The sequence below is a fragment of the Anguilla rostrata genome, chromosome 14, assembly GCF_018555375.3.
Source record: "Anguilla rostrata isolate EN2019 chromosome 14, ASM1855537v3, whole genome shotgun sequence".
In the NCBI taxonomy this organism is placed as follows: domain Eukaryota; kingdom Metazoa; phylum Chordata; class Actinopteri; order Anguilliformes; family Anguillidae; genus Anguilla; species Anguilla rostrata.
The window spans coordinates 14,724,198-14,737,557 of NC_057946.1; the positions used below are offsets into that span (position 1 = coordinate 14,724,198).

A 13,360-nucleotide genomic window follows, 5' to 3' on the forward strand; every position below is an offset into this window, starting at 1 on the left:
TCAAAAAATATTTTCAGCTAATTATGCATTTTTCAGCCTGTTAAGGTGGCTTTGTTTTCCATCTGTAGACAGAAGGCAGTTCTTTGGTTGCGTGATCTTCCCTTTTCATGCTGTTGCCGGTTGTTATCTGAGGCACTACAATGAGATTTGATTATAGCTGTTGCAGTCGAATGTGGAAATCTGGAGATGGTACTCTTGTTAACTGAAATGTAATGACCATGTCATTTATTTAATTAAAAGCCCACTTCCCCATGCTAGAAATCATTTCCTTAATGTCCTTAAGCTTCAGCCAGCCTTATCTTACAGACCTCACTGTCTTCAGAGAAGATTACATTCAAAGATTAAATTAATCTATAGGAATCGTAAATGGCTGATAGTTACTTAGCTTAACCTTAGTTAAATCACTGAGTCCTGTTTAATGGTTGAGAAATACTGCATTCATTGTCTCAATGTTTGTTGCTAATTCCAGTATACAGTGTCCTCAGTTCACCAGACAGGTGTCAAAATTCCTCTCCATCAGAACTTGATATTGTTTGCTTGCCAACTGAGTATCAGTGCACATATTTGCTTTCAGAGTCTGCTGTGGAAAAGGTGCCTTTTAGGTGACTGTCTGGTCAGCCTGGTGGAACCTGTACATTCAGAGGAAGATTGGAGCATGATACAAATATGAAAGGGCTTAAATGCTGGTTTTCTCACTTCTCTGTCAGAATGCCAGGTTGGGTGCCAACGCTGCGTGGCACACCCTGAGAACAATGAGAGCATCTGTCTCAGGTGTATGGGGCCCAGAGACTTGGCACTATGGGACAGATGTGTTCTCCACTGTCCCTCTGGATTCTTTGCCCAAAATGGGGCCTGCAACAGTAAGTATAAGTATGGCATTAGCCTTTATTCAAGGCATGAATGTGATTGTTGTGGCAGTATACTAGTGATAACTGAATACATCTAATTTATAGCAAACACTTAATAAGCATAATGCTTTATATGCTCCAGTTCATATTTGCAGTGGTGCAGCGTGTATAAATTCAGCTGTCTCTCAAATCTAGGCTTAATTACCTCTGGAATGTAACTGAGTGCAAGAGTAGACCCTACCTGGGGGGGGTGGGGGGGATTGCTGATGTGTTTTCCCAGCATAAATTATATTGTGTTTGCACAATGCAATAAAGGACCGAAACAGAAACATCCAGTTTCAGACAGTGATGCCACCTTTTTTTCTATCAGTCACAGTAGAATGTTAACTAATGCAGTTTTGATTCATTTGTTTGCATGGCTTGTACTGGATGAAAACATCAGCAAAGCTTTCAAAATATTTTTTTCCCCTCTTTCTACCCATGTTTTAACAAGACAAGAAGATGATAGATGTTTTTGTTAAAGCGGAATTAGATGTCATCTGGAGATTGGCATTAGCACTGGCATTGTGTTCTGTTTCTACCAATAAAATATCAGGTGCTACAAGCTGAGCTGGTTTTAAAGTGCCCACATTAAAGTGTACCCTACCTTCTTAACTATCTGTGTCTGAGAGTTAAGGTAGAAGAGTTCATTTTCTTTCTCGAATTCTGGGATTGCATTCTAAAATGTTGGAAATAACAAAATGATGGTCTTAATATTGACAGAAATGATTGTTTCACTTTTTTAGACTTTAGTCAGCTAACAATGCCCTTGGGGAATGTAAATTCCTTTTATAGACGTGTCCATATTTCCGAGTAATGTAATGCCGTAGTTCAACTTTGTTTTCCAAGAATGCCATTGGTCCTGTGAGAGCTGCAGTGATGAGGAACCCTTCTCCTGCACTTCTTGTCCTGTGCCTTTGGTCCTTTCACTTGGTGGCCTGTGTGTCTCTCAGTGTCTTATTGGACACTACCCAAACGAGAAACGAGTGTGTCAAGGTAAATGCTTTACTTACTGTTTGCCAGAATCTCATCCCCATAAAAGATAAACAAGGGGCTAAATGAAAAAAATGTACCAGCATTATCTTTATAGTTTTAAATCAAAATTTAGGAAAACCATAAATAAGGATCCATATTTCCAGGAGTACGATGAATTGTCATTGAAAATAATTAGTTTGTCGTTGTCGTTACATGTCGTTTTTGTGGCAGCATGCGCCTGTGCCTGACGAAGTCTTGTTTTCCCTGCTTGTGATAAAGCCGCACAAGTCAGCACTACTTCAAGCTCACCACCCACACCTACAACAGTAGCATCCTTCCTGCTGCCCCAGCCATTTATTTCAGTCATGGTGTCAAATATTTTAGATGGCTCAATAAAGTCTAGCCTTTTATCTAGAGTATTACCAGTGAACTCACATACAGTGCTGGAGATACAGTGACAAATACTGTGTACTATGTTGTTATCATGTGTATATCTCAGCTTGACAGCTTAAGTAGCTGTTACCCTGGTTTGGTCAAAACCCCTAGACAAAAGAGTGGAGTAGCAGTATAGAGGGTTATACATAATTGGTAATATAATTATGTAGTAAATGTAATTATTCAAATGGCTATTGCCAGGAAAGTTATGTTTAATAATGAAATATGAACACATTGCTGAATGTGTTTGAAAAATGAACACTGACAATAGTTATTTTACTTCTCCTCAGTAGTTTTCTTGCTTATCTTCTTTTTTGGGAGAAACACATTTAGTAATATGTGATCAGTTTGGAAGCAGAAATTACTGTGGCACCCACTGAGCGTAATGCACAGTAGACTTTATTAGGATAACACAGGGTTCCTGCTTGGGAACCTGGAGTCTCAACTGCTGTTTCAGCAGGTGTCTTGGCAGTAATTTAAATCGCAGTGTTTATCCCCTGCAACCAGGCAGGTTACCTGGGGAAACAAGCAGGTAAGTTCAGTTAAGTTCTTATCACCCTCTATATTGCCCTCCGCCATACAGGTAACATCTTGTGGCAGTCTGGACAACAGACTGAGAAACAAGAAAATTGCAGCTTTGATAGGACTATGATGCTTCATGTACTATTACTATTCATGTACACTTACTAGTAAGGGCAATTCATTAATCTGACATCTGGAAAGTAATTAATTCTTAATCTAGTAGTTCCCATATTTTTGCATCTGTGTATTTTTTTCTGAAAACCAAACTAATTTGAAACCCATAACTAATATAATCAACCTCATCAAACCTTCATACAAAACACAGAATCACTTTCCTCATCTCTGCATAATCTCATAAATGATGCGTATTCACATTGCTGCTGTTTTTCTTTAAATAATATTGAACACTTACCAAACCCCTGATGATCTGCTGTTGATTTCCAGTATTTGTACAGTAAGCTAGTTTTTGTTTTACTGTCTGGAATTTGAACTCATATCCATTCAGCCACTACTAGCCACATGCTAGCAACAGAGGCGATACTGTGAAGGTTTCTTGTATGTTGACAGAAAGCTCTTTTATCAGAAGTAGTGCACATAAACAAAAAAAACAAAAAAAAACAAAAAAAAAAAACATTGGTAACAAAACATAGCCCAAATGATCACTAGAGATGAGTCTCACAATTTCTCCATGTAAAGAAAGGTGCATCATCTCCATGAAATGACCTGCTGCCCAGTGCATTCTTGGGATTAAAGGCAGCCTGGAACTCATGCATAATATCAGGGGATTACAATTTGACAGAGATGATCTTGTTGAATAAAATGGAGATTTCCATTCCATATGAAGTTACTATTCCATCTGAAGTTACTCTTAACGCCATGCAAAACTACCTTGCCAACACTGCAGGCTTTTCTTAGACAATCAGTAAAAATGGCTGGAGGAAATAAGGTGTGAAAATGGCTGTCAAGTTCATATGTGGTTGCAGGCGCTGCAGCAATGCACTCTGAGACCATGTTATGCATCCTCAATACATTATCAGGGAATGATAAATTGCTTTTGATGTGTTGGCTAAGAATTTACGCCCTTCTGTTCTCAGTATTATCCACTGAGAGGAGATCACGCTTCTTATCTGGGCCATGTTTAATATGTATGATCTTCTAGTATATTGCGCCTGGTAGCAGGAGGCAACAAGGGAGAGATTCGATGTGCAGGTGTGACTGTGTGTATGTCCTTACTCCTTTCGTACTTCCTGGCAGAATGCGACTGGAGATGTAGCTCCTGCAGGGGCCCACTACGCACCGACTGTTTGCAGTGCATGGAGGGATACGTCCTCCAGGATGGAGCCTGCAATCATGGCTGTTCTGTGGGGTACTACCAGGATGGAGAGCAATGCCTGAGTAGGTGTAACCTGATCTTGAGTACATGCAGAATACAAGCTGTAAATATTTTTCATGGTTGCCTCCAATGTCTTCTTTGTTTGGGCCACCTATATTTCATTACTGTTGGAAGATCTATAAGCTTTTTCTGAATGACAGTCTTGTGGTTAACAACTTGCGTCCGGGTAAATTATGTCAGTTTGGTCAGTTTAGTTATTTTTCTTTTTCTTTTTTTTTTTAGCATATTATGACATTGTGTTGCCCTTGTGTTATTGTTTTACTCCAAAGAGGTGGTAAAGGAACATTCTTGAAGTCCTGGTGCGCTTTAACGTTTAACAGTAAGCCAGTGTGCTGCACAGTGTGTGTGTTGAGTGCAGTGTGTTGGGTGTGTCTCTTCTCTTGGCAGGCTGTGATGCACACTGTGTGGTGTGTGAGGGTCCTGGTCTGTGCCTGACCTGTGAGAGGCCCTTAGTCCTGTTTCAGGGCCTGTGTGTTCAGGAATGTGGGAGGCGTTTCTTCTTGGATACCCCCCGACACCAGTGTACTGGTGCGTTCCTTCTGCCCTATCAAGATCTTGTTTGTGAAATGGAGGAGACTGACTCCTATACAACATGAATAAATTAATCACAACAATGTGCATGTTTACAATTTACTGCTCAGGGAATATTTTGCCAAATTGTCAAAGCCCCAGTAAGTGGTATTCCTGGAGGTTCACTCAAGTCATGTTGTTAAGATGATTGCAAGACTGCATAATTTTATTCATCTTAAAGCTTTACCACTGCATTGTGCCTCCCTGATTAGAAACTCTCATGATGTAAGCTCTGTATAGTTGAGAGAACCCTCGATGCACTCTCTGAATACTGTGCCTTTGTCCCCAGCCTGTCCTCCTGACTGTGTGGCGTGTGATGATCCTGAAAACTGTACAACATGCAGACAGAACACCTTTCTTAAGGATGGCCTTTGCACCACAGGCTGTGGCCATGGCTTCTTTGCCAATGCCAGGAGCAGGACTTGCCAGGGTAAATTACCCACAATCCCAAGTTATCCACTATTTGTTTTCAGAGCGCAGAGTTAAGGGTTTTGAGCCACAGGCCCTGGAGGAAATTTTGCCTCACAAAACATTTTCAAGAGCATGTAGGGTTTTCCTTTTTTAAAGGAATACTCAGGCAAGTTGGTCCTGGCAGCCAAGTGAGGCTAACTATTTGTTTTCCAGGGAATTGTTACCTACTGACCTTTATGAGAGACCCAAGTCATTTGAAGACTCCGTTATTTTGAATGGTAATACCAAGATAATAATCTTAGTTCATTATGGGTGAGCATGTCCTCTCACTTACCCTGCAGTAAATGCCCACGCCCCCGTGCTGCGCACAAAAGGTTCTCTAGTGGTCAAGATCGGAGGAATCACCCTGCTGGACCTGTCTGTCGTGTCTGCTGAAGACCCGGACAGCAGCAGGGAGGACATGCTTTTCCAGCTGGTGCTCCCCCCCAGCAATGGCATGCTGATGAGACTCACAGACGGGACGGAAACAACTCTGAACAGAGAGGATTCCTTCACCTTTGGGGAACTCAGGAATGGAGCGGTACGCTTCACCCACTCCAAAGAAAAATCTAAGTGAGTTGCATAATTATTGGTCTGGGTGTATTGCTTATGTTCAATTTATGACAGGACTTATTTACAGATTATGTAATGTACTGATCTGCATGTGCGTTGGACTCAAAGAAGCCTCCTGGTAATGTTACACTGCATTATGTTTTATGCTTTATCTTACTTTGAAAACTCTTGGAGTTCATTGTATAAATGAAATTCTTGCTATTGTTCATAATAATAATGATAATAACAATAATAATAAACACATATCTGCTTCACATCACTGTTTCATAGTTCATCAAATTAAGCTAGTCCCCTAATTGTCACTGCATGCCTTTTTATGAAAACGGTAATATCACTGAAGTACTTTTAAAGGCAATGTGTGGTATTTGGATGCATGCTGAGTCTAAAATTGAGTTTGGCTAAATTACTGTTCTGCTGAAGAATATCATTTGCTTCAGTACCTCCATTCAAAATAGACAATTAAAAGGTGCCTGTGGGCTTTATCTGAAAAAGATCAGAGGTTTTCCCTGCAATGATCATTAAAAAAAAGTATCTGACAGCCTGGAAATTAAAAAAGGTATCTGGTCAAAGTTTATATCTTTTCACCCATATTTAACTTGGAAATCGTATTGAGATTAAAATGTGTTTTGAAAAAGAGACCTGAAGGGATTGTAAATGTTTGAAACAGAAACTCAGGGACCAAAGTGTTAAATAAGTACCAAGGACATGTAAAGTTACTGGCTCTTAGGTTCCAATGCTGATCAATGCTGAGTATGTCCAATGAGTTTTCATTTTATCATAGCACAACCATATGTGCCTTTAAAATAGCAGATGGCTTATGCAAATGCTTTAGCCACTTTTTTCTGTACTGTTTCCCTTATTTTACCTTTTTAAAAACTTTTTAAAAATTATTTATTAAGTTCAGTCTATTGCATGACTTTGATATATGCAATGTATCACTTTGCCTTTATGTTACGTAAAATATATGTTAGATATTTCATTTTGCGTGTCTTTGGGTTAAAAGCGTATGATCTGGTGAAGCACATTTTGGTGTGGTGTTCTATGGTGGATGTGTGAGAAAGGTTTGCTGATTTTCGTGGTGGTAATTATGACTGACAACCATTGCAAAGCCTTATGTCCATTCCGCTGAATTGGCACTACTCCTCTACTGCACCAAAGGTGCTAGCGCTCAGTTCAGAGGGAATTATCTAAGTCTCAGCAAAGACAAGCCGCTGGAGCTGGAAGGCTGCGGTATCTCGTCATTATTGATTAAAAGTGTAGTTTCTTAAAAAAGGTGCTTCATTAGGCTGTGGTTAATTGAGATGCGCTCTGCTGCTGTTGCAGGAGTGGTCAGTTGATCCTTCGAGCGGCGGATCCACAGCTGTTCTCTCCGCGGGTGACCATTAACATCCAGGCCGTGTCCCTGCAGGTAATCTGTATGCCAGGCCCTTTCCCAGTCCCATTCAGGAGTGCAGCCTGACAAGCAGATAAGGGCAGCCAGTTTTCATCAGTTCTCCAGACAGTGGCGAAGCAGACTGCTTGTGAGGTCATGTCGTCTGTGGTAACCACAAAACCCCCACCCCAGAGCCACCAGAAAGCTCTTTAATGGGGAAGGGGGGGGGGGGGGGGAGGTTGTGGTGTGCTGTGTCCACAGTGGATGCAGAGCCTGTTGGGGATAGGTGGGCGGAATCCATCACCCGCAGTAGATTTAGTGAGACATCATCGTTATCTGGGCCAGACACAGTTAACAATGTGGAACTGAGTGGAATGAAGGCAAGCATATAAAGCATTTACATGGTGCTGTGCTCCTGTCATACCCCCTGCACTAGTAGCAGGGTACACCCCCTCCAGTCATCTGGCCATGCCACTGACCTTGGCAGTTTTATATAGGAAACGTATGAGTGCTTGTGTTTCTCTTGTATCTCTCCAAGAACACCAATTCCTTTAATGCAGCAATAAACTGCATTTTATTTTAGACAATATACCAAACCTTTTTTCTACTCTGTATACATAAAATTGTGCATTTAAATCTCAGATTATCTGCCACCTCTGTGCTTTAGTTATCTACTTCCCTGGCAAGTGGAAGGGAGTCTGAGCAGTGACACCGCTGAATGAATTAGGCACAGAACAGAGGCTAGGAATCAGGGGGAAAAGTGACTTAGTAAAAAGCCTATATTAATTGAGTCCAACACAATGTGAAGCACAAAACAGAAGCCTTCTCATCTTCTCAGGTACAATGTAATATTTTTGTGGTTGAGACTTGGGAGAGTGATTTTTATATCTCATCAGAGATGATGATTTTAAAGATATAAAAGTTCTCTTTATTTGCAGGGCCGTGTTCAATCCATGCACAATACGCCCCTTCTTTGTTCTCATTTTGACCAAAATATCTGATAGATATTATCAATTGGCAACCTTTATGCTACCAACCACCCTCACATGTTTTGTACTGGAAGAAAATAAAACTATTCGCTACTACCAAGGAAAGGAGTACTCTATGGTTGGATAGCATCTAGCCTGCAGTTGCCTCCAGGAGGAGAGCCTGCTGTTGGACTGTGAAGGGCTCTGTTTCAGGTGAGAGATGCAGCCCGAGTTTCAGTAAGGCTGGCAGCAGTCACCTCCCACAGGGCACATTTTGGTGCAGATCAGGCACAATTCAAGCCTTTTCCCCGATGAACACGAGAAATCTGCCACACTCAATCTCTGGTACAGAGGGAAACTTTTGCAAATCAGGTCTGCTAGCTGAGGGCCTTGAAATGAAGGACGTCTTGGCTAAGCCTGGCTTAATTGCCTCCCAGCAGTGAGAGAATATGCACCGCTGTCAGAATACAGAGGAAACACAGGAGAGGACTCTGGGTCATTAACTCACTGGCTGTCCTAATTTATAGTACATGTTCATAAAGGATGAGTAAAACTGTTTTATCTTAGTCCTGTTTGCCGTAAGCCCAATGCTATGTGAGCATACATAGGCATAGCTGGAGGTCCGCTGCTTTTCCTTTTTACAGTAGAAAGGATGTCAGTATCAATGTAAAGCAGAGAGTAGGAGGTGATAAACTATCTCCCTGAGTACAAACATGGTGAGACAGGTAGATGGGGAAATGCAGTGCTCTGTTTGCACCTACATGTAGCAGGATGAGGGACACTCTTCCTTCTCTGCTATACAGCCTCCATATGTCTTGAGAAACCAGCCCTTGGTGGTCACCAGAGGGGACGCGGTGGTCATCACACGATCAGAGCTGTGGATTGAGGATGATGACAACCCCCAGGACGTGGTGGTCAGGGTTCTGGACCCGCCCCGGAAGGGCGACCTGAGGCATATCCACAATAAACAGTTGCTGCGGAAGTTTGGGCTTCAGGAGTTGGTGCGGGACCAGCTGCAGTACGTCCACGATGGCTCCAGCCACACCCACGACAGGGCCTTGCTACTGGTCAGCGACGGATATGGCTCCCAGTGCCTGCTCTTTCGCATCAACGTGATGCAGAAGGTAGGCAGATCTGATTCGCGATCCAAAGTGGAGGGGGGCGCTCTCTCTGTCATTTACAAATTCAGCAAGGTCTCCTTCTTGCAGACAGCCCATGAGATTGCCTGCAATACGTTTTGCCTCATAACACCTTCAAGCAGTGGAATGAAACTGCTAGATCTCATTTACCTTGCCATGAAGCTAACTTGCTGTGACGGATGGTTGGCATACAGCCGTGGAAGCTTCCTCTTAATTACCACCTTTCCTCAAGTGCAGACGGAGAGGGACCAAAGCACGGACAGCCCCACTGGAGCAGATGTCTAGACAGATAGCAGCAGTTTATTGGGCCAGCTCCTGTCTTGAATCCACATGTTGTCTTTTCTGCATGAAACTCCTCTCTCAAATAACAGCAATTTATCAAATTAGTGCTCCATTTCTAATTGCCTCTTTTAACCATAACACAGACCCCCACTGCTATTGGGTTTAACTGGGTGCTGGAATATCCACCATGCTGGATGTCAATTTTTCTTTGTGATAAAGAGGGTCAGCTTTTTAAAGTTTTACAGATCAATATCTGGAGTGAGCCTCTGTTAGAGTCCCTCACATACACAGGCGGCTGTGTGTGGTGCAGAATTTACAGTGGTTACTCAGCACACAGTCAGTTTTTCAGTTCCGAAGTTGAAAGGGCGCCTTTTTCAGCTCCTGTCTCTGGTGACAGGGCTTTAAGGGTGAGCTGTATGCTAACTGCAAGGTTTAATGATGTAGCCATCGATTTTTCTCCTTCCCAGTGAGCAAAGCACTCTCTCAGTCCTGGAAAACATTGTGGTCATCATTGTAGTCCCCACAGCGAAAGGCCCTGGATTTCAATTAGTCTCTGCGTTTAATCTTAGCACATTTTCAGCTTTTCAGAAATCCTTTCATTCCTTGTCAACTATTATTAAGCCAACATTTAGACAGGCCTTCTTGCTGAGTGGCCCATTTGCTTATATTTGAACATTGATTTGTAAAGAGAATACCTATTTTAAATGTCTGCTCTGGCAGGTCCTCCTATTTGGTTGAATTTCACCCCATAAATCAGTTTTGCATATGAAGGCCTTTATTCTTTCAAACAAGAGCTCATTGATAACGGAAGCTACTGTAATGAGTGAGTTTCAGAGGCAGGGTTGAATATAATATGCTAAGTGAATTCATGTCAGTGAATTAATGCATTTTTGTTTGGTCAGGATTATTTTTCTTTGCTATTTTTACTGACATAGATGTTTTGTCTTGAATGTACTTGCTGGTTTTCACACTCCAGAGTAGTTTAGTCTCACTTCAGCAGATGCATACAGAAGACCAGGTAATACATATTCTCTTGATGCATGTTTCTATGGTAATAAGCCTGTGGGACTTATTCATGTGACACGAAGCAAGTTGAGTTTATCCATTTCAGATCCTGTCATTTTCTCCCCATGCACCTGTTAGTCCTTGAGAGTCCATCTCTGTGGTATACATTTTCTCAGTGTGTTCTGAATTGAGGAGGGCAGCAACTGATGTAATATGAATAGACATCATGCTGAAACATCTGTGAAACCTATAGTGAAGGTGAGAAGGGGTGAGTTTCGCTTTTCGGGTGGCTTCATTCCACTGGGATCAAAAAGGCTAAGACAATTTATTTTATCCAATTTGTGGATGGCTGTTTTGAGGCAGCCCTTGAGCCTGTGTTGTGATGAAAAAGAGCTCATGCTGTGTGCTCTGTGCTGAAATGTACTCACCTCTTTTTCTGCAGCTGGACTACACTCCTCACCTACTGTCTTTCTCCACTGCTTGGGTGAAAGAGGGGAGGATGGTGCAGATCAGTCAAAGACACCTCTGGGCAGTGTACAGAGACTCCAGCCAATCCCAGATCCTCTACACTATTGTCACCTCCCAGGAAAACCCCAAGTATGGTACATACCGCACCTATACAATATTATTCTTGCATTCTCATTTGGTTAGACTTATAAACCAGATTTGCTTGTCTGCAGCTTCTTGACTTAGAACATGTAAGTAATTTTTTTGTGAACGTAAAAACAAAAGCAGACTCAAATTTCAGGAAAAAAACCCCAATATTGAAGAAAAGAACCCATGGTAAACAGGTAGGTGTTATGGTATAAATGAATCCTGTGCCCACACAGGTAAAGTTGTCCTGCTAGTGCCCATGCCAGCTGAAAAGCTCACAGAAGAGTGGCAGAGGCTGGCGGATGGACGAGTGGCAAGGCCAGCCAAGTCGTTCACTCAGCAGAACATCAGTGAGGGCACCGTGTGGTACCAGCACTCTGGCATCGGGCCAGAGAGAGACACCTTCCAGTTCCAGGTGAGGGTAAAGTGGAAAGCCACAAACCACAACCTCTGGGGTCTCAGAAGAAATAAATGTATGTACCAATCTTCTTTGCATCAAGCCATTAAAAATGATATTTCCATGCCAATTCTCAATTCATGGCATGATACTGCTGCTTTATGGATTGGTTGGCATTTATTTCCAGGGCCAATTAAATAATTTTGAAAAATGTTGATGATGTTGTTTAAGATAAACCATTCTTTTAAATAAAAATAAAAGGATGTGGTTGTTATGGGTCTGCTTCATCATTGTTGTCAAAAATAATTATAATCATAAACTTCATAATAGAATAGAAACTTCATAGTTTACTAAAACGCCATTTTTTGTCATTGACAATATTTCTTGCAACTATTTTTAATTTATGTTAAAGCAGACAAAATTGGTATCATACCAACAATAGCAACATAACGTACTGGCCATACTGTAAGGAACAGGCAAATCAGTTGTCCTTCATGAATACGAGGAACATGTATTGAAGAGGTTGATATTGTGTTCTAGGTATCGATAGAGGGGTCCCAGGAAATGGTCAGCAATGTGTACACCTTCACGATCAGGGTGCTGCCTCAGTCCCCCATCTTCTCTCAGCTCTCTCCAGACTCCAGCCTGCAAATGACTGTGAGGGGGAAGAAAGACATTTCATTTCTTTTTTCGGTTCAGAATGGAGCTTTACAATATATCTTTGAACATGTGCTGGCACAGTTTAAAATGCTCACTTAAGCAGTTTGCATTCATTTTTTTTCTTGGTGCAGGCACTCAAAGATAATATGACAGGAATACGGCCCTCTGCTCTCTCTTTCATCAACAAGGAAGCACCCAATAAATCGATGGTCTATAGCATCACTAGACCTCTTGCACAGGAACAAGGTGAAATGTAGTTCTCTCCCTTATGAAGTTAGTTGGAAGTTGGATGAAACATTCCTTTAAAGAATAATAAATTATAAGTTGCTTAAATAAAAAAGATAATAATAATAATAATAATAATAATAATAATAATAATAATAATAATAATTTCACAATTTCGCAATTTCAAGTAACAGTTTTTAAATTACTCTGGGTATAATCTTTTATCATGTAAACTACCTTTTTACTTTAATCAAAACCTCACTCCGAACGTCTTTAAATCTTGTCATGGGCATGCCTTAGGTACCATTGAGCACCTGGACAGACCATACACCCCTGTGGAATCTTTCACGCAAGCTGACATCAATGAGGGCAGGATCTTATACCGGCCTTCATCAGTACCCTCCCACCTTCAAGAGATCTGCCAGTTCTCCTTTGCAGGTGAGCGACTCCCATTATTTGTTTTTTTCCAGAAAGTGTCTTTGTGACAGTGTCTCTGTAAAAAGCGCTGTCCAAATGAAATTGAACTGAATTTAATTGAATGCTGATCGCACAGAGAATTCTCCAATAGCCTATTAGAATTCCTTCTTTGGCTTTCTATCACTTGGCAGTCCTGCGATGGTGCAAACTCCTGCAGTTTCAGTGACCATGTTTTGCTCCTAAGGGTCTACCTGAGATTGTGGTACTTTATGTCCTAGTTATATTACCTCTAAACTCTGGCCAAACTGCATAACCTCAGGTCTACCATGATTATATTTCTGTGCTCTCCACATAACTAATCCTCTTGACTTTGCTTTCCCCTTTTGCCTCACATGTTCAGTGGTGTTATTTATGAGCCTATCTTGGGAAATATGACTTCTCCGCCTTCCACTGTCCACTTTTTAATAGCCCATTCAATAGCACTGAAGGGAGGATG

The 13,360-nt window shown here is 41.6% G+C and overlaps 1 protein-coding gene across 1 annotated transcript in view; it reads left to right on the forward strand.

Annotated features, from left to right (window-relative positions):
• The window catches only part of LOC135239890 (extracellular matrix organizing protein FRAS1-like), an 82,599-nt gene that overhangs the window by 45,180 nt on the left and 24,059 nt on the right, over positions 1-13,360 (forward strand). The window contains exons 19-31 of the mRNA XM_064308892.1: positions 708-860; positions 1,737-1,883; positions 4,074-4,214; positions 4,600-4,740; positions 5,072-5,212; positions 5,535-5,805; positions 7,129-7,213; positions 8,949-9,269; positions 11,014-11,173; positions 11,402-11,580; positions 12,103-12,219; positions 12,354-12,468; positions 12,748-12,885. Of these exons, the coding sequence (XP_064164962.1) occupies positions 708-860; positions 1,737-1,883; positions 4,074-4,214; positions 4,600-4,740; positions 5,072-5,212; positions 5,535-5,805; positions 7,129-7,213; positions 8,949-9,269; positions 11,014-11,173; positions 11,402-11,580; positions 12,103-12,219; positions 12,354-12,468; positions 12,748-12,885 (2,109 nt within the window). The remainder of the gene's footprint in view (positions 1-707; positions 861-1,736; positions 1,884-4,073; positions 4,215-4,599; positions 4,741-5,071; positions 5,213-5,534; positions 5,806-7,128; positions 7,214-8,948; positions 9,270-11,013; positions 11,174-11,401; positions 11,581-12,102; positions 12,220-12,353; positions 12,469-12,747; positions 12,886-13,360) is intronic.